The sequence below is a fragment of the Xiphophorus hellerii genome, chromosome 13 (genome assembly GCF_003331165.1).
Source record: "Xiphophorus hellerii strain 12219 chromosome 13, Xiphophorus_hellerii-4.1, whole genome shotgun sequence".
Lineage (NCBI taxonomy): Eukaryota > Metazoa > Chordata > Actinopteri > Cyprinodontiformes > Poeciliidae > Xiphophorus > Xiphophorus hellerii.
The window spans coordinates 14300295-14322667 of record NC_045684.1 but is presented as its reverse complement, the minus strand read 5'-3'; the positions used below and the strand labels follow the sequence as shown (position 1 = coordinate 14322667).

The 22373-nt window shown below is 35.3% G+C and overlaps 1 protein-coding gene across 6 annotated transcripts in view; it reads right to left on the bottom strand.

The window, feature by feature from the left end:
• The window catches only part of csmd3b (CUB and Sushi multiple domains 3b), a 642306-nt gene that overhangs the window by 146525 nt on the left and 473408 nt on the right, over positions 1–22373 (bottom strand). For all 6 annotated transcript variants that reach the window (XM_032580262.1, XM_032580264.1, XM_032580265.1 and 3 more), the window contains 2 exons: positions 6211–6288; positions 1135–1222 (listed from right to left, as the gene is read on the bottom strand). In XM_032580262.1, coding sequence (XP_032436153.1) covers positions 1135–1222; positions 6211–6288 — 166 coding nt within the window. The remainder of the gene's footprint in view (positions 1–1134; positions 1223–6210; positions 6289–22373) is intronic.

The window sequence follows — 22373 nt, the reverse complement described above, 5'->3', positions numbered from 1 at the left end:
GGGTAGAACTGTAAAAAATAACTTTGGGTTTAAAGTTTTCTTCTATTTGATTGGAAGTAATATCAACATTTTGGAGAGGCCTGACCAGAATTTCTATTTAAATCTGATAGAATTTGTTAAAAGAGTTAAACGAGAGTGATGGGAAGAAGGCCTTCTAAGTTCAAAATCATCAAAATACCATTGAAAACGCTAAATAAGGTGGTTAAATTTAGCTGTCAAGGCAATAAAAAAATCCTATTAAATATTGAGAATGGTATAAATAATCTGTAGTGAGATAGTTTACTAAAATATCACACTAGTGATTTTTTTTTAAATATGATTTTCTTTATATTGAGACTACTTTTACATTATTTTAGTGCTGTGCAATAGATGTCTTATTTCCAGTCAGAAACTAAATTTCTAATTGAATGAAATCATTTTGGAATTTGGCCAGTGGGCTTTAACTATACAATCACATAAATATTTTAATACTTTTTAAAAAATGAAGACGTGACAACAAATGAAGGCTGGATAAGGAATTCCTTACACAATGAGTTACTGTTTACGAATAGCAACAAAAAGCAGCATTATGGGATTAGCAGTCTTCAGCAAACAACAGTTAGACGTCATCTAAATGCCATCCGCATGTTCAGTAGTCATAGTGAGGAAATGCCTTTAAAATCCCCCAATCACAACTCTAAACATGGATTTTGCTAAACTCTAAAAGGACTTTTACTGAAATACTGAGATTTGATCACAGGAAGTTATGATCTGGCTTTTCATCAAAAAGCATTTAAGATAGCTTGATGTCAGACAATTGTTTTCTGGTGGAAATCAATCGTCTGACATGTTTCTATTCTCTGTTTCACTCTGGTCGATCCCAACAGAAGCAATTTTGTTCATGTATTTTTCTCTCGCACGTTGGTCAAGAGTGTTCACATGTTTTCTTTTAGTTGGTCTTGAAGCCATGTGTCTGCTATGCATTGTGCATTAGCTTGCCTACTAAGATGGCGAGAATCTTTAATTAAATGTCTTTTATTGGCAGTTTTTCTAAGCTACTGCAATAAAAGATACATTTAACATATGGCTTTTTATATGTTTTTGCAGTGGGCACCAATACCTGGCCAAAGTGCTATATCTAAAAACAAATTGTACCTGAAGTCATTTCCATGGCGTTTTCCATTTTCCGGCTCTCCTGGGTCAGGGCAGGAGTTAGACGCCCGTCTGACACCACCTTCATTCACTAAACGGAAAGAAAAACACAACCGGGACAAATGGGTCAGAATGGAATAGATAAGACAGTAAGAAAGCAGAACTGTGTCCACAAGTTCCTTCAAGTTGACTCTTTGTTTATCTACAGGAGAGGCAGGGAGATCAGTGCTCATGCTACTACTGGTCTAAAAAATCTAATGTTTATTTCCACAAAAAAATCAACAATATTCATATCCAACTGTTGTTATAAATAAATATTTGCAAAAAAAGAAAAAAACGAACACTGAACTGCCTCAGTGATCCTGGCAATATTCTAAAACCATCTGTTTTTGTCATTTAATTGCATTCAGCACTGGTCTTCCTGGGTGAATTTCCACCTCCTTGCTTTTAGTTTTGGAAACCTGCCTGCCGTATCACTTATTCACTTTGGAAGCAGCGGGAAGCAGATTAGAATAGGAGATAGATAGAGGATATGATGGGTAGGTAGGCAGGCAGTCAGTGATAATACAGCAGTCCAAACATTTGATTATGCCAGAAACACTAGAGCTTATATTGACTCTAAGAATGTCATTTACACATCGAAGATATAGAACACAACAAAGAAAATACTTAATTTTTCCTGGTTTAAGTATGAGCTTGATTTTTAAGAAATTAGATATTGTTTTATTGCTTATTTCTGGTTTTCACTGACCTTAGATTTCTTCATATCAATTTTAGGTTTATATTGTAACATTATTTATCCCACACTGCAGTATATTCATTACAAAGTAGCAGCAAATTATTAAACACATCAAACCAGCGTCATTTAAAAACCTTGGCACAACTAAAACTACAAGTTTTTTTTCCAAGTCAAACAAAAAATAACCAGTTGCAAACAATATGCAAAGCAGAGCCTCAGCTTCTGGCACAACTCCTGAGGAATCATAGCCATCTTATTATGAGCTAAGGCCTCGACTTCTGCACTGTAATACTTCCAGAAGTTTGTCTGAAACCAACTTTTTCTGGAGTTTGAGATATGCTTCGGATCATTATCTTGTTGAAAGGCCCAATGATGCTCAAGCTTCAGCTTCTTTAAAGTATGTGTGCAGGAGATTCACCCTACAGGGCCACAAGTGAGTCACTACTTTTATTTTTTCACACTTTTTAACACTTTGATTTGTTTTCTATTTTATCAAAATTATGCAAATGTCACTACATTTTTCACATGTTTACTAATGCCTGTACAAACAAGTTAATGAAATCATCTAAAGTCAAAAGTGACTAATTAGAGAAAGAAAGAAGAATTTTAGCTGCTAATCAATCTTGTGATAAACTCTTTTTGATTAAAAATCTTAAATTCCCTTGTTATTTTTTAATGGCAGTTGAATTCCAAGATTGTGACCAGTTTTGATTAAAAGCTAAATGTATTTTTTTTTCATAAACTCTTTATTGAGCAGTTTGTTTTTTGTGACTTGAAAACCCTCCAAAAAACTGGCAAACCACAGTTTTGTCTCATGCTTGACAAGAAATCGGATGCCAGCAAGCTCAATTAGGTGCAACAAACACAGGCCGGAGCAATAATTCCGGTCATTTCTGCTTTCACACGAACACCTTCACACCCACGCTGTCTGGGCTTTCTGGCTAACACGCAAGTACATGTTTAGTCCATATCAACGAACCCAGCAGGTGGTTGGAGAGTGTATGTGTGTTTGTATTTGTTAGAGTAGATAGTTTGTTGCTTTGTTGGAGCGGCTAATTTGACCATCTGGACTATTAACATAACAACAGAGGGACTGGTTACAGTACTAGCACACAATCAAGAGGAAAACACACAAATCTTAACCCACACTCATGCACATTTACAATGGCAGACTTTAAAAAGCCATCCTTAAATGTGTATTTGTTGATGGAGAGGCTCTGTGCTTCAGTGAAGAGTTAAACCTTTTAGAGCAGAGCAAATTAACTTCTAAACCAATCCAAGCCAGACGAATTAACATACACATTTGGAGAGATAGAGCTCAACTGTCATTCTGCAACATGGCAGGAAACCTGATGAATCAAAAATTTCTTTCTTTCCTGTGCTGTACATTTTCATCAACTTATAAAGTGCTTCATAAAGTGCAAAATAATGAGTATTTTACTGTAATGAAACCAACACAAAGGAGTTGGTTCAAACTTTTCAATGATTATAAACCCAAACCTCCCTGGAGAACTACTATCACATCACCCATACAGGTACAGGTACAACTTCAAAAGTAGAATATTGTATAGGTTGATTCTGCTGTACTTCAGCAGAGACAGGATAGCTGGTCAGCACAGGACAATCCTATTAGAGGGAGCATGTCTGGGACAGTTGTCAATATTCACCGTCCAGCACCACAATGTCCCTCATGCAGACCTACAAATTAAATTATTAAGACTCAGGCATATCTAAGTGTGAGGAAGGCTCACTCAAAAGCCAGACCTAAATCCTTGTGAGAACTTGTGGAAACACTTGAAAATGTAGTTTCATAGACTACATTCGGCTGAGCTTAAACTTGTTTTTCAAAGACGAATAGGCAAACATTTTAGTTTTCAGATGATTCTGACTGGTAGAGACATAGTGGTACTACAAAAATATTGAGAGGTTAAAAGTCATGCTTTTCATATATCATGCTTTACATTCTTTGTGTTGGTTTATCACAATCATCTTAGTAAAAAACACTGAGGTTTTTGGTTCAAGCGAAACAAAATGAGACAATAGGTAACAGTTTTTCAAGGCATTGTGTCCAGTATTGAATTGAATGACACAGAATACAAATCACAAAAACAAACAACCAAAGCAAAGTGTTAAATGTAATTAATTACAAAGCATGCAAAGCAAACACATGCAAGTAAATCTTCACCTTTGTTTGAATTGCAGTGTTGAACTGTAGTCAAACTATAGACCTGACATTTTGACTCAATGTTAAAACTTGGCAAACATTCCCGTTAGGTGTACTGAGCATATAATGACTGTCGACTCAACAGTTGTGTGGCATAATGTGGGCTCTAACTTGCTAACTGCAATAGATATTTGGCATGGAATTGTGGGATTTACTGGCGAACAGAAAGAAGCTTTAAAAACTTAGAATCATGCGGTTTTTCTGGTTTTAAACACTCAACATGAATGTTAAACTTCATCATTGGTGTGTGAGTAACAAGGCTAAGGTAACCAGAAATAACAGTAGATAAATGCAGATTTACAATTAGATAACTTGGGCTGATTGGCATTGCCAAAATAAAAGCCTATTGCAGGGACTGTTTGATTTGAGGTGTTACAGTTATAGTGGTGGTTAAATCTGGAAAAGAAACTACACACATTACTGGTAACAGAGACATGGAAGATTTCTAAAAAGCCCACATTTTCAATGAAGAGATTCTCTGAGCAAAAACCCCATTTACCAGTTGTTTTTTGCCCAGTAAAACAAATTTACTGGGCTGTTGAGGAACTATAATGTTCCAAAAATCTCTCAACAAAAGTGAGGATGCATTACTACAGTTCACTACAGCCGCAGCATAGAGATGTTATGTGTGATAAGTATCACTAGGTGTTGGTGTGCCATTTGTGAAACAAAATAGAACATAAAAGCAGGGAAATGTTATCCTGAATATCTCTAAGAGCTAAAACGGTCAGCTTTGTAAAACAGTCTGAATCTGTGTATTTATGGGAAAACAGACCAAGGAGAAGTGAGATAGAAAATAATAGTGTAACATAAGTGACTTTATATATGGGTTAGCTGAAAACCTTAGTTGAATTGTAATGTAAAAATATTACGAACAAATATTAATTATTTGCAGCACACTCACTATTCCCACAGAGATTGACAATCACTATTGTAACAAATACAGCTAAAATAGAGCTGATTTTATTTATGTAGTTATTATTTATTTACTTGTATACTGTAGTATTATTGTTTGTTATCCTCTGGATATATTTACTGATGTATCCAGAATAGTTCTAAATGCATCTAAGGTCACTTTCATAGTTTTTTTGTGCAATCAATAACAAGTATTGGTTTTCTCTTGTGTGTTTCTTATTCATGGGTCAGACATGGCCAATCAAGTGTATTATATATACTTAAATTATCAATCGCTACTTAATTTAGAATCTACTTCAAAGCAAATATTATTATTATTAAAACAAATAGATAAATAAATTAAATGAAGTCGGGAAGTTAGGTGCTAATTAGGGGAGAAATATCTAAAGGGTGTTGGACTCTAGTTTCTAAAATGACTTATTGTTTTACTACGATGCTTTTGCATATGCTAAATATGAAAGAAGTGCTGTATTTTACTTCATGTAACATTCACTTTAGCTAGTTTCAAGGTAAAAAACATAAAACACATGAAAAAGCTATATATTCCAAATGATAATCCTAGCCTAGCGTTAGATTGTACAACTCAGTAATTGCTTTGCCGACCCTAATAACCTGAGCCTAAAGATGCATCAGTATGGAAAAAAAGAAAGAAAGAAAGAAGGACATGTACGTATATAGGAAAGGTTAGAGAAAGGGGTATGGGTTGGGCCATAAACAGTGTTACAGCAGATGATTCACATTCCCTGATCTAGCCTGAAGCAAGCCAGAACAAACCATGATTAAGCTTATCAGAGCAAGGCTGTGATTAAATATATCAAAGCAAACAAAGAAGAGGCAAGACACTGTGACCTTAACATACATACACAAAAAGTCAAACCATGGAAACACACAGCAGTCAAGAAGAATGCAAAAGTAGCTTTCAGCAAAGGCATTGCTATTCTCAACACATTTGTGCGACATCAGTTCCATATGTTCAGTATTTCTTTAAACTGAGAAAATGGCATTAAAATATAATAAACATATATACGTATATATATATATATATGCAATATATATATTTTTGAGTCAAAGCACAAAAGTATTGAATATGACAATAGGCCTTTAGAAGAGAAAAAAGAAAAAAAAAGCTAAAAACAAACCAACAGTTCAAGCCATTACATGCTATTTCATTAAGCAAAGGGACACTGAGAATTGAACTCACATATTGAAAACTTGTTGCTGGAGTCTTTGCCAGGGAATAATTTTACGCCCCTCGATTTAAAATCTACTGATCGCTTCACTGCAGAGGAGAACAGAATACAGAAAAAATAGAAGAAAAATCAGATAACAGAGTTGATAAAAGCAGAAAGCTTATATCTGACCTATTAAAAGGGTTCAAATTAAATGGCTCATTCCTCTCTCTGTTGCAATGCTGCGAGAGAAAAGAGCAAAGCAAAAACAAACATAAAAAGGCAACAAAAAAATTCAAATGGTGGAAACAGACGGACAGAGAGGAAAAAGTAGAGAAAAATGGAAGCATAGTTGAAAAACAGAATCGTACAAGTAGCATCATTCAGGATTTTTAATCATGTTAATATTTCTCTCTCTCCTTCTCTCTGTCACTCTTAAATGAAACACTTGGGATGTTCTGCTAGAAGCTCCATCAGATTCTTAACAAAAGCTGAGAAGGGAAATTGCAGCTTTAATCAAAATAACTCACAATGCAGCTCTGTAATCAAAGCATTCAGATAATGAAACGTTAGGAAATAGATGGCTGGATGGAGCAAATCAAAGACAAGAGGAGGCAAACTGATGGGGAGTAAATCCCTGTCAGCGTGAGCTCTGGTATCATCATTTCATTATGAGCCACATTAACATACGGCACTGAACCTGTAGATTAATATAGTTTAGCAAGTGCGGCTGCAAAGACAGGATATAGATGACAGCGTGAGTGGGTGAGAGCTATATCTGAATTAGAGCACTAATGAGAAAAAACACTCCAGGGTCTTAATTAGATTTCCTTCTGAACTATATTTTTTTTGTCCTACTGTCAACAATATATAAAATAAATAAGAAACAAATAATTTCTGACCGTTATATGAAAAGGATACATCTCATCTACAAACACATTCACAAATTACTGATGATTGTCCGAAAGGCTGACTGACAGACACCAATTTCACAATGACCTAACGATTCCATCAAATCGCAAATGGCAAAAAAAAAACATTATTCCAATATCAAACAGTGGCAACATTTATGCACAGACATCATTCTGTTTGATATGTGTGAAGAACAAAATGGAATAAAAATGCTAATATTAGTGCCAACACGTTGACATGAAAGTTGTTCTTTAATCATTGTGAACAATTGTTCATTCAATAATGTCATAATGTAACATAGAAAGTTCCAAATTCAGAACACAACATTGTTTAAGAAGTCTCAATTTTCAAACTACAAACATTGTCCATCATATATTTATGTAATTTAAATTTAAAGGCATGTAAAAGGCAGTTTATGGTTGTCTCCACACATTCTCTCTGGAGCATAGAGGAAGTAGCTCTCCTCGTCCCCCACATGACTTTGCGAGCAGTCAGTAACCTGTGTATGATGGTTGAATGAGGGGCACCTTGTTTAACAATGTGATTCATGTTTGGGAATCAAAGAAAGTGATACTTTGTCTACCAAAAGTGTACAAAAATTACTGTTTTTACAATAGCGCTGTTCATGAATAAATGCTGGAGAAGTGCAGACTTTTTTTAAAGTAGATGCATAGGACAGGAATAGATGAGCCTTTTCATATATGACGCGTAAGCTATGTAACATGATGTCAACAAAGTTCCTCTTTGTTGATATCAAGTTCCTTTATTAGGAATTGTTGAGGTGTTTTTGTCACAGTGGAAGACAAGTCACTGTGTTTCTTTTGTTCAGCTGTGTTTTTTAGCTTGGAACTATTATATAAAGCTGCAGTATGTAACTTTTATAAAAAATGTCTTTTTACATATTTGTTGAAATAGTCAGTGTGTCGTGACAGCATGGTAAGAGACAAAAAAACTGAAAATATTAACCTCCTCCACTTTCCCCCAGTGCCAACTATAAACAACCAATTAGAACCAGGAGGCAGGTCTCTGATTAGTGGTTTTCAGTTCGGAGTATGCGTTTCTTCAGACTGCAACCGTAGCAGAGGGAGGAAGTAGAGGACATTAATCTTTGTATAAAGTTTGTATAAATACGCTTTAAAGCATATTTGACTGACATTTAAATTTGTTTTTGATATATTTACATATAACAAAAATTCAGAAATGATTTTTCACAGCACTCTGAGGCCTCTAATGATATCCAGCTACATGTGTTTTAACATATAACATGGGGCAACTATGCAAATTCCAGTCTGTGAAATAAAGATCCTTAGTTTTCAAAAAAATCTAATCTGGTCTCATTCTCATGAATCCAATTTCATTTATTGTCTTGTCTTGTATACCAGACATTACATCCCTATTCATTTTCGTCAGTAACCAGTGCTGCTCCATTTGCTTAGTTGGTTTTCACTGAGCATAAATATTACCAGTCAGAAGTCAAACAGAGCCTTGAAAAGTGACATTTGAAGTGATGTATGAGAGGAATATCAGTACTCTGTCAAATGAAGGGAACTCTACTTGCCTGATCGTAAAAAGTGTTGTTTTATCTTTCATAAATCACATGGTTATCATCTTGTGGCCTTTTTGTCTTTTGATTTGACATGGTACAGAAGGTACTTTTAAGTAAAATTGGATCCCCATACATCATCTTAATTGTACAAAGCAGGACTCAAAATGTACTTTTTGTGTCTTTTCCACAAAACGTACATTGTGTATTTACAAAAAGACTAAAATAAGTGAACAAATGCATGCTAGAAAGGGATTATCAGAAATCATGTATCATCTTTGACATCTCAACATTCTGATGCTATTGTTCCCATAATGAACCACTAACTTGGATATGTCATTACCTATGCGCGCATACAGTATTTTTCAGCTTTTTGGGTATATATTATTTTAAATTTCCCAACCATTTAAATATTTAAAGGGTGATTATTATAAACTTCACTTTTTTGAGCTTTATATCATCCTCTGATGTTATCCCCTCATCAAAACAGACTTGCATTTTTGCTTTGATTCTCTCACGCACGTTTGAAGAATCCTTGAATCTCCCCCGACAGCCATTCATGGATTCCTAAATTCTTGCTCTCAAAAAGTGCCGCTTATTTCCACAAAGCTCCTCCTTGGAGCTCCAGTCTCCGAGGAGAAGCAATTAGCAAACACCTGGTGAAACTGAGAGTCTGCTGAGCTTATCATACAAACTATTCCTCAGTCCAGCGCTCCTAAGAACGGTTAACAGCATAATGAGAAAAATTGTTGCGATGATCAGCTGAAGGCGGAGTGTTGGAAACAGCAGAAGTCTCTTTAAGAGGCAGAGGCCCAATTTTAAGGCGTCAAATTATGAAGTCAAATTTCTTTTAAGTTATGTTTGATACATACAGTATTTTTACTGAAGGTAACAGTTACTTGGTTGTGCAAAGTAGCACTCTGTGCCTGGAAAACACACAATGCCCCCTTAAATTCTCAGTGAGTATGATCCAGCATGTCATGTACCACAGCTGCTCATTGCAGAAAAATATGACTAAAAAGACCCTAACTTCACAGCAATCCACCCACCTACACAAAGAATGAACTTTATCATCCCTGACACCACAGTCACAACTATTAAAGCAGAAAGATGTTTGATCACTGATAAACTGACTGCTGTCTCTAGGAATGCATCTCATTTCCCGCATTTAAAAAGAGTAATTCATGTAGCACACATTTATATTAATATTTTCTGACCAATTCATAAACATTATTTGTTATATAAGTGTTTATGTATATGCGCATTTCCATTTTTTCACAATTAGGCAAAAATAATAAAAATCTTAGGCACAAAAATACATAACTTTTAACATTTGGTGCAAGGTTCATGATTTGTTTAGTTTAAAATATATTCCTGTCGTAAAAAAAAATAATAATTTTGTGTAACTGTTTAGTGGTGAAGACTGAACTTCAAGTAACATAAATTAAAATATAGTGAGATAAAAAAAAACCCATCTTTGTCCATTAGTAAGATCTACTATATGTATGCCAGAAGGCAGAAAAAGTTAAATTTGTTGTTGGTGGCATAAATTTATTCTCTGCATCAAACCTTTTTAATATGCATCATAAAGCCTGTCCTATATGTAAATATGCATCAAAGTTAAATGTGACCTGGTTAATATTCTAGCCTACATGCAGAAACACTAATGCAAACAGATGGAAGGGCAGATGCATTTAAGTAAGCTAGGTTTATGAGCTGAAATTCTGAATATTTAACACAACTATATTTAGTTACAGAATAAGTGCTCACATAGAGTTCAGCAGTATTCAGAAAGCCACTAAAACAAATAAAGAAACACACTTCTGCTTATTTTACTGGATGCTATGCTGTCTGCTTTTTCCTTGCTATGGATTAGTCAAATTAGTTTTCAATCTAGGGTGTCAAATACTGCCAAATCTGTTGGGGTACTTTGGTATCTCAGAGAAGCCCGAAGTATCCTCTGACATAAGAACAACTGATGCACTCTCAACCATCTTGTTCCCATTTTCTTGACCATAACATGTTAGTCCTTTTAGTTTGGCTTAGCGAGTTTAATTTTAGAGAACTCAGTTATACTAGAGGTAATAATAAGTATAAGGTGTTAAAGAATGCAACCACTTGGGGAGAGCAGCACTGTAGAAGTTATCCATGTTTGATTAGCAGCTTGTAAGGGCCAATCAATGCCCCTTCAACACCACTCTTTGTACAGTATCAGACAACATGGATGTAGTCAACATTGCTCATTCCATATTACTCTAATAAATTATAATTTCAGTGAGAACACGTCTCATACAGCAAAAGCAGAACAAAGTTTAAATAATGGAAGCCAGTTGTGGTACAAATGCAAGCCTCTACAATAATTTAAGGTAGAAAAAGCACAGTTTATGGATTTATGAGCTCATATGATCCTGTTGAGGCCTGCAGTATCTTTGTACTCAGTTTGACTAATGGTTCATAAGTTAGGGCTGACATGGAAAAGGGCTCGGGGATTTATTTACCCAGAATCCAAATTTTATATCCTGCATAAGCTAAATGTTTTCTTTCTTTCATAGCTGTAATTATCTGCTGCACGGGGCAATTTAAGTTGTATGCACTTGATCATGAGTGGATTTGAGACACAACAAGGGCCTTAAAGGAATGAAATGCACAATCGACAATATCCAATATGTCAACCTCCTCAAGGGTTATGCTGTTCCACTGCTTGAATTGAATAATGTTTGCATAGCCTTGGTTGTCTGGTGTTTCTTTTTTACCGACTGAATTATTTCTTCCAATAGCGCTGGCTGACTAATATTGCAGTCAGTTGTTCATTAAGAGCCAATCACGGCCCTGCAGAGACAGAAACTCATGAATAGGTAATGAAGAAAGATGACGGAGGGATGTGATTGGTAGGTTCTGCCAAAGGGAAGAAAACAGATTCTTCATACCTGACACATGCAAAGACAATGGCGAAACACACACACACCCACCCACACACACAGTAGACTGACACATCAACAAACAGATTCATCAACTTATAATGTATGCATGCACTGAGAAGTGCTCAGAGAGAAGACAAACAAGGTTAAACTTATACAGATGTTTGAATTTTGATATGTGAGTGGGAACATACAGTACATCCCACTCACATTATGTAGACACAATAAAATTAGCCAGAAAGATGGTAATAATACTGGGTTTAAAATAAAAAGTGGCTTCCATGAGAAAATTTTGCATTGCTGCTTCATGTTTTATATTTCTGTTTCACTGCAGCACAATTTATAGAAAGCGACCCAAAGAGAACTGCACCTCAGGTAAAGACCAGAGGCAAAAAAGCTGGTGTTCTTCAGACAGATCACAAAGGTTTTTACATCAACAACAAAAATAAAATGTTTCTAATGCATTTAATATAACCAACAGTGTTTATGTCTGCATCAGATGTTTGAAAATGAGGTAACAAAACCACAAACTTAAGACATACTATCTGTGTGATCTGTAAAAAACACCTTTGCAGTCCCCTTTATTAGGTATCCGTTATAATGCTTGCTAACACAAAGTGAATTCAAGTTCAATCAGTCGCATATTACTTAATGACCACCAGGAAACAAAAGGGCAAACTGCACATGACCTAATGGTCATAGCTTAACATGTGTTTGTAACTGCAGATAAAATTGATAATCCAATTCAACAGAGTTTTGTTTCTGATTGAACTGATAAAAGAACCTTACAAAATCACTTCATTTGCTATTATTTGTGCTTAATTGCTCTTGTTTTGCGTTTTAAAAATACATTTTAGAATTAGATTACAAACCTCACTGGAATGCAGCAATGAGGAACATGCTGCAATATTTTCAAAATGCTGATGTCAGTTAAAAAAATGCTTTCTAAACTTTTTTTAAATGCTGAAACCTCTTATTGATTTTGAACTGCTACATTGAATTTTAACAAGAAAACCACCAAAAGGTCAAAGAAAGAAGCTACTTTGTCCCTTTTCTTTGTTAGAGATGGTCCAGTCCTGTTTCATATTTTGAGATTTTATTTATTACTGTATTTCTCTAACTGAAAGGAATAGTATTGCCTAAAGTTTATCATCTAATTTGGTTTTGACTTCTACAGCATCATAGTTTACGCTGAGGTACTCCTAATAAGGTGACTCCTTTCTTCACCACTATACCTCGACCTCTGCATGTTACATGTGACTTAACACAATGAGTCATCTGTATAACATGAGAAATCTACTTTTTGCAATGCGCTAATAATATAATGGTAATATAATACCAATCTTGGAAATTGGTGCAATATTCTTAATTCTGAAATCCTAATCTTTACTATAGCAACAATCGTTTGTAATATTGTGGCCACGTAACGTGATGCATGTCTCCCACTGTCTACGAACCATTTTTCTATAGGTCACCTGGAGCATATTCTTTAACATTTTAGTATATTTTGTCCCTGGATTAAGTATAAATAGTCATAACTAAAGACGTTAAACGTGTGTGTCTTTGCTTTGCTTTGCTTACTTTGCTTTGTTTACAATTATCAACTTTTTAATCTTTTAGCCTATTTAACAAGTTTATAAAACTTGGATTTTAATGAGGCTACACATATTTTTGTTTTTTTCAAAAATGTTTTCAAGTAAACAGTCAATTTTCACAGCGTTCCAACTAAAAAGTGTACACTTAAAGCCATTTTTAACAGCCATTCAACTGTGTGAATAGTTTGTTGACTGTACTGTCAAATGAATATTGGATCTGTGATAAACAGTGCCTGGTAACGCAACAAACATACAGCATTTGATGGTTGACGTAGGAGGCAAAATCCACTTTACCTTTGTTTTTAATATCGGTTGCCAAACCTAATCTCTGCATATTTTCCTTAAAACACAAAAGGCCTTTTCCATTTATTCTTTGTAATACCCATCTAAGTAGTGCGCCTCTAAATAACAAACTTAGCTTTACCTGAGAAACAAACCTGTGAGAGTGGCACAGACTTTATTCTCAACTACAAGTTGTTTGTTGGGTTCCATTGTTGTCAGTGTTGTGCTTGGAAATGGACCTTGTTGGAGAACTGTGGACTGAACAGTATTTTTGGATGAGACACTTATGTCGAGCTCATCTCATTCTAACATCATTTAACAGTGTTTTTATCAGGAGTGAAGAAAAGATGTACAATGCCTTTTTGCAGGGACAAATGTAGACATTTTTAAGTAGTTAAGAGATACAAAGTTTCAGTTAAGTATATGTGTGTGTACTCGTCTAGCTGTCTTATTTAGGACCATTTCTGGTGTGTTTGCTGACCTTGTGAAGACTGATGGGTGTAAAAGGGAGCAGAGGCCAGTCCTTTCTAAGAAGAGGCTATATGACTGAGGGTCTATAAGATTGCCAGAAGTTGCTTTGCTGAGCAAATAGGAGATGGAAAAATAGGAATGTTTTTATTTCAGTTTTATTTCTCTCCAATCAATCCAAAATACATATAAAAATGTACATTGAGAGCTATTTAGACACTAAATTTGTTAAGATTTTTTCTCTGCTATGAGTTTAACAGACCATGTAAATCTTGCAGTCTTCTGTGAGCTAATACTGTAACAATAGGATACAACTGGAACTTATACTGCCACATTTACTATATGTGACAATAAAAGAAGATTAAAAAAAGGTAAAGCATTTCCTTGTATTCTACAGTTATTACACCACTCAACATAGCTGAAAACCTGAGATACTTCTTTCATTGCTATAAACGTACTCAACACACGTATAATCCAAATACAAAATTTGCAGAAGTAGAAAAAAACAATTACACTTCAATTCTTAACAGTTCAATCTGATTAGCTGTGTCAGCGAGAATGCCTCTAGGTGTCAAGCTGTAATTACCGTTTGAACGTTCACTCAGGAAGGCAATTATCCCAGTGCTTTGATCTCAACATATGGAGATCCCAACTCAGTTATTATTTGATGGTTTATGATGAATTCTATTTTAGGTTAGATTAGTTCATGTTAAGAAAAAAATGCAGGGATTCAGTGTTTTTTCTTACAAAAACACACTCCATGTGGCAGATTTACGATCCATCCATCCTTTCATTCATTTATCCACACATCGTCTACCACTTAAAAATCCCAAGACTGTCCTCTCCCCAGCGACTTCTTCCAGCCCCTCTGGGGGACTCCAAGGCATTCCCAAGCCAGCTGTGAAACGTGATCTCTTCTGCAACTACTGGGTTTGCCCTGAGGCTTCCTCCCAGTGAGACATTTCCAAAAGACCTCCCTAGTAAGTCAATCAAAGGGCATCTTCACCAGATGCCCAGACTTTCTCAACCGGCTTTTTATGGTGAAGAATTTTTTCATTTAACTTTTCTTTATTAGATTTATAATACATTTTAAAACAATTTGATGGGATGGTAAAAATAAATACCCTGAAAAAAGCAAGAATCATATGGTGCCCTTTTCCAGTTATTCCCACTGGTGGTAAATGTATGTACAGAAATCGTACAAAAACTTAATTTTATACCAAGCGCATTACACAGAATAATTACTGTGTAGAAGTATTCCGAAGTGGAAAAATAAAAAGAAAATATTTGTTTATAGCAAAATCTCTAGCGCCATAAATATTAGCAATCCTTTTTCTAAAACGAGTGTAACAGAATCACACTTTATACTTATCTGTTTCTTTTTAAGTTGCTTACAGCTTAGAAAAACTCGAAAGTAGTGATCCACATAGTTCTGTTTTTCTGTGATCCAAAAGGTAATTTCTCTTTGCTACTCTTCAAAATGGTAAAGACAAGAAAACAAGTGGATCATATAAGGCAGTTGTGTGTTGACCTTCAGGGTTAATGAAGTAAATGCTCAAGAAGCTAATTACCTAGATTTGTACATTTCTTCAGTTGGACCCATAACAAAAAATTTAAAAACAACTGAAACTATGACAAATAATAATATACAATGGCCTAAATTCCTTTAATCCCTTACAGTGAGGATGTGAAGAAAAACAAACACTTGCAGCATAAAGCGCAGCATTTTTAGACCACCAATTCATCAAAACAATTACAACGATATCTAGTAGCTATTTATCTAGAAAACGTTCAAAAAACTATTTTCTGTGCTGTAGTCAGGGCCATTAAAGTCAACAGTTGAATTGCTTGAATTTTATCTAGCTCTAAAATAACTAAATTTATTAACAGATGCATAGTGTTATGCATATGACAATTCTTATCAGACTCAAATGATGCAAATAAGCAACATAGTACAGCAGTTTTCACTATGTTTTATATTATATTGTTCAGACATCTTTACAGTGGGCATTAATAAGTATGTGGAAGGTTGAATCCTACTCAGATGCCATGTTAATAATCCACTGTGTGGTTTTGCCATAATCCCTAAATGATGCTGTAATGATGTTGCCAGTGTAGAGGTGTTTATATGATTTACAGGTATTCCCTCAGTGAGATGTACAGTAACAGTTCCGATTATATTTTGTCTAGTAAAAGTATTACAGTGGCAGACTTTTAGATGCTTCATTCTAATGTTCTAATGTCAACTGAGCTGAATCTTTCTACGCATATTTTCCCTGCGCTACAAATAAATGTTTACATAACTAAATATAACAAAGCTTTCATTAAACACAGTGACAGAAACTTACTGGCTATGATTGTCTTTAGCTCTTGACATGAAACTGATGTGCAGTAACAAGATTAATGTCATCTTAGCTCAAATATTTTACTGACAAAAAAAATACAAAATAAAATATACAATTAATGAGAAAGAAAAGCAGGATTAAACATAGGTTTACATCAGCTGAAATTATATTTGATTTAATTTTGATTTGTTTTTTCTAAAATCATAAGAATGGCTGCCAGATGTATTGTGAATAAAAAGTGAATGGTTGAAATAAAAGTGATTTTGCCCTTTGAGAAAAACACACTGTCTCTGTGGGTTGGGGGAGATATTTGAATTAAAATGGTTAATTCCCTCAATTTAGGTCTATCAACAAAATGCCTACGGCATGTCTTAAAATCCTGGCAGCAGGAAATATTTTGAAGCATCAATTAAGCATTTAAATGACAATTAAAAATAATTGGTAGATTTGCTTTAGCTGTGCACAAGAGCTGCAGGCTTTTATTTACCAAACGGACTAGTTCGGGAGCGAGGCTCCTGTCCTGTGTCCAAGAACCGTGAATGCAACGCAGCCTCCGCTCAAATGAGAAAATGCGTGCACACAGAAATGCAGCTCTTTTCCCTTCTAAACTGGCCAACAGAAACCTTTTATATCAGCAGGACATTATAAATTCTTTAACATTAATATTTAGCCAAACCATCTTGCCAAATGACTTGTCCTTTTAAACCCCCCATTGCTCTCTGGCTGTCTGTCTCTCTTCTCAAGGCCTATTAATCATTTCTCCCTACTGTTTTACCTCCTCCTTAGTTTTCCTTTAATCTGCTGTTTTCTTGTTGCAGTGCTTTGTTTTTGCCTCGCTAACCCCACTGCCCTTTTCTCCACAAACTTGGACATAAATCATTGTGAGATTATTATTAATTCAGAACTTTATAATTCGGGCTGCAACAGAAGCAGGGGGATTTCTATTTATTTATTTATTTTATTATGAGCCAAATTGCCCAACCTCAAACACTTGCAAGCACACGCCTGCACAACAACATAGAAGGAAAACAGTCTGGCAGGACCTGGAGCCAAATGTGACCCTCCGAGGTCTCATAGCAATGTCTTATACACTTAACCAACCCTGCCAAGGCAGATTTGTTCATTTAGAGACAAATTTGGAGTTGTTTTAATGTAGTCTTCTCCATGAATATTTACTAACCCTTTGTACCCTGCTGAGGGGCCGCAGCATCTCAGATAGGAAAGTGGAAGAATGTGGTGGACCAGACCATATGGCTTACTGGGTGGAACTAACCCCAAGTAGCACTAAGAAAGTACTATAATATTTTTTAATCAAGTGAAGTTAGTCAACAAGGAGTATTCTGTTTACGGATAAAGATTTAAATCAAAGCAGCAGTTCATGATTAAGCTTCTAACCGGTGGCTTTCTGCTGCAAGAGAATATAAAAGAGTCAAAATACTTCATTTACATAACTTTTTTCTTTTACTTTTACACATTTTATTGAGTTACAACCACACAGTGTAAAGTGTTTTGTTCATATTTTTTGTGATAGGTTTGGGATTGTGAAGGTTTGGGATACCTTCACAATCCCAAACCATTCAGCTGTAGCTCTGGCTGTATGTTTAAGTTTAGTTCCGTGCTGGAAGTGAACTTCTATCCTGGTGTCAAGTTCACAGAGTAATGTTGCCAGCACCATCTTTCCTGGTGCAGATTGATTGTTCAGAGTGATGTGCAATGTTAGATTGTTTGTTTGTTTTTTTAAATTAATGCTGTCCTGGTCCAGCCTGTCAGACAGTCACCTTTCTAGGTTTGCATTTGTGCCGAAATTGTTCCATTTTTAGTTGATAGAATGAGCTGTGAGATGTTGAAAGCCTGGGATTTTTTTTCCAACAACCTAAAACCTCTGATCAAAGTTTGTCCTGATCTGTCTCATGTGTCCCTTAGTCTGGATAATCCTGTTTGTTACCTAATATTCTCTAACAAAACTATGCAGTCATGATAGTCTTGATAGAGAATTACACCCAGGCGAACTCTTTACAAATCAGATCATTTTGAAAGCTATGTATAGATTTTTTCCACTTCAGCTGTACACAGTTTTCTGCTGCTTTAAAAAAAAAAAAAACTAGTAAAATACATCAAAGTTTGTAGTTGTAATGTGAGAAAGTTTTTTTTAAGGTACTGCTGTGTAAATCTGAATGGGTTAGAGAATTACAGAGCAATTTCTGATCCAGTAACCTTTTGAACCACCCACTGTGCATTTCCTCTAACGCGTATTAACTAACAAAGTAATGAAGATGACTGACAGCTGACAGGAACCAGCTAATCAATCATAAGCCTGTTAAAGCTCCTCTAATTGATCAACTAACTTTTTCCCACTGACACCACTCATTAACATGCTGATTAACCTTTTAAAGTACTTAAGATCATTAAAACAAATTAGGGGCAAATCTCAAAGGGAGTGGCCAGGTTGTCAGTCAATCAATCAGATGAGATGTCTGAAGGACGGCATGAAAAGAAGGCCCAGAGTTACAGAAGAAAATTCATAGGAAAAGATGATAAAATGGAGGAATAAGAATGAAAATGTACCCTCTTTTTTTAAAGAGGTTATGTATCTTTATTAGTAATACCTTCATTATTGCTAGAGTTTTGTTTGTTTTGTTTTTTTCCCTTTTAAACAGCCTGCATGAATTGAATGAGAAACAAGCTGTGTTTGCATGATAGAGAGGAAAGAGCAATGTTTTTTTCTTAAGTTTACATGCTCTCCTCTGAGCAAGTATTTATGTATGTAGTTTGGGCACTCCGGTTTTCTGTCCAAATTTTTCTTATGAGTAAAACTGTAAATGGCTTGTGCTTAGCATTTCTTCTAGCCTAGTCCAGATGACTCCAAAGTGCTTTACACTACATTCAGTTATTCATGCACACATTCACACATTGATGGTGCTAAGCTACATTGTAGCCACCTGGGGCAGACTGACAGAAGCGAGGCTGCCATACAACCGGCCACTGCTGCCTCTGACTGCCACCACCAGCAAACAAGGCAGGTGAAGTGTCTGCTCAAGGACATGACTGAGATCAATGGAGCTTTGGGTTCAAACCAGCTACCCACCAGTTATGCCCGGTTGACACAGCAAGATTTTTATGCAGATTTTTACCATTCTGACAGTCTTCACACTCTGGTTATTGTGATGGCTCTAAAGATAATCTTAAGAGATATTCCTGCTCTACTCCTTTAACCAATGGTTTTTCTTTTCATATTGTTTTTTTTTATTTCAAAAATAGGCCATTGCTGCTTCCTTGGCAACCTTGTTTATTTACGCTGAACTAACGTCTGATTTCAAGAAGTGCTGCTAGATTTTCCGTCTGAATGTTTGTGAGTGAAAACTGTTTGTGTGCGTTGTGTTGTCTTTGCTGTTTGGCTGTGCACCACACACATGTCGGACCAAACCAGTTAAATCTGATTTTTCTTTTATTGTAGTGTGTGGGATCTCTCAGGTTCTGAAAATCAATTGATAATTTCCAAATCTTGCTGTGTGAACCAGGCTTTACAAGTCAAATTCTTACCTCTTGAGCTACTGTCACCATAAAAGTGTGTGTGTGCATTGTGACTTGCCTTGTGACAGACATCCACATCTTATTTTTTGCTTAGATACCATTTGGAACGTGATTCCTCCTGCCTACATAGCGACCTCTGAGGATTTGGAACAAGCTGTGAGGAAATTTTTTTTTTTCTTTGTCACCTTATCTATAGCTTCTGTGTGGATAGCAGAAAGTAATATTGATTTGTTTGCTTGTTTAGTTTAAAGATGTCACAGAAGAAAAATATAACATTCACATATGTAAGTGAATAAACTAATAATTGTAATGACAATTGATAAACAGAAGGTCAGACTTTGAAGTTTAGATAACTGAATATAAGCACAAATTGTTTACACTTGATGGTCAAATCTATGTCTGCAATGTAATGAAGATATACAGCTTTAAGTAAATAGAATACCAACATCACCTCTCTATGTATCTTGTACTTCAGCAAACTCAGCAGTATCAAAGGCTAAGCCAGGACATCAAGGATTTTTTGGACATGGCAAAAAATCTGCAATACAGAAATGTAGTATATTCTCATATGTGGCACTTCTATATAATATATGAGAATGCTATGCAAATGTTGCAGCAATGACCCAATGTAATTAGTCATGTAATCAGTCTTGAGCAGTCTTCACTTACAAGACAGAATGTTTATAACAAAGTTTCACAAATGTGTTTCATCTTTTTATGATTAAACTCCTCTAAAAAGTGTCATCACATACAGCAACTTCAGAATAAACTGAAAGCTAATTATTGTTATTTTGACAATATCACTTTCATTCACCCTTATGACTAAATTGAAATCATGAACATGTCAGATTTTAGATTTATTAGGACTTTTAAATTCAACCAGGTGGCGACAGTCATAGGAGTCCATCCTGTAACCAATGGCTTGTCGGTTCGAATTCCTGCTCTGTCTGTGTCAGTTAATGAGTGAATGACTGAAAGTAAAGTGCTTTAGGGTCCTCTGGAATAAATAAAGCACTATCCAAGTACAGGCCATTCATAATGTGCTCTCTTTTACCTTCAGTTGAAGGCTCAACTTTCTTTCCCATCATAACCTGGACAAATCCAGACAGAACTCATTTTTTCAAAACACTAGTCTCTTCAGAACCCAATATATTTGAAATTTTTTTTTAAATTTGCTATTTTCATATAAAGATCGGTCTTTGAGATTACTTATGACATCTACTTGCGTCATTTTTTCTATTGAAAAATGTCTGATGTCTTTTATCTTACCAGAACCTCTTGTAAAAACTGGTTACTAATGATCTAAAGTGCAGATAAGATGTCAGATGTGTTCACCTGTCCTTAAAACGGTAGTGACACTAATTTGTCACGATTTGATTGAATCTTTTAAAATTAGCAAAAGGGACAGCACTCCAAATTTGTCAGGCACTAAAGGATGTATTGCTAAACTTATTGAATGAGACGCTTAAGATTTCGTCGTGCATTTACTGATTGGAGTTGTTTAGTCGTAAAAGTGTAATCATCAATCAAATTATGTTGCAATATTATCATGGTGTACACATCATTACAATAAGACCAGTGAAATGGGATTAAACTGACCCAATAAATTAGGTTTATTCTAAAACATGCTGCAAAGCTCTGTTTTTAGATTTATGTGTAAAATCAATACTTTTTAAATGGCACCAGGATAGTGATGGGAAATTTGGCTCTTTTCAGGGAGTGAGCTCTTGTGGCATGGCTCCCAGAAAAAAGCTGGCTCTTTTGACTCCCAGCAACTCTTAATTTATTATCATCTGTACCCTCATATTTTAGCTTAACATGTCAAATATGAATGTTCTGTATGTTACCAAATCTTGTTGCCTTAAAATTGCCTAATTTTACATTTTTCTTGTATTACGAAAGCAGGCTTTTTTATTTTTGTTTAATATTTAAATCAAAGTTTTAATTTTTGCTGAATACAAAAACTCACCGCTATCTACTGACTGAGAGGATGGACAGATTCACCAACTAACTTTTGTATCTGTCCCCCTCTCTGTTTTCACAAAATGGTATGATCCCATATCCTCACTTGTGATTGGCCACAAAGGCAACATGCTACCAATCAAAACAAAGTTCTCCCATGAGCAGGGCAGAGCCACTGAGAATGAGAACTGAACAAAAGGGGAAAAAAATAGAAAGCCAGCTTTTACTCAATGGGAGTTGACTCTTCTGATTCAGTATTTGTGCATGACTAATTATCAAAAATCTCATAAAATATTTAGACATAAAGGTAGGCTTAAAGTAGGTATTTAAAGTTTAACTATGTATTTGAAGAACACAAAAAATACAGCCATCTAAATTTCAATAAAAAAAGCATGCTTTCAACCAGACTAGTACAGTGTGAAAACAAATATTACATCAAGTCAGCCTTAAAAGATACAAAGCTGTCCTTTCATAGGCACTACCAAACATTCAGCAAGCTGTTCTGATTTTACTGAAATTAGACTTTAAATTGGTAAAATCACGCTCTACTCTGTATAAAAGAAAAAAAAATCACCTTGTTTGAGGTCAGACATTAGAAATTAAGTACTGCTGGAAAGTGCACACCACTTAACATGAAAA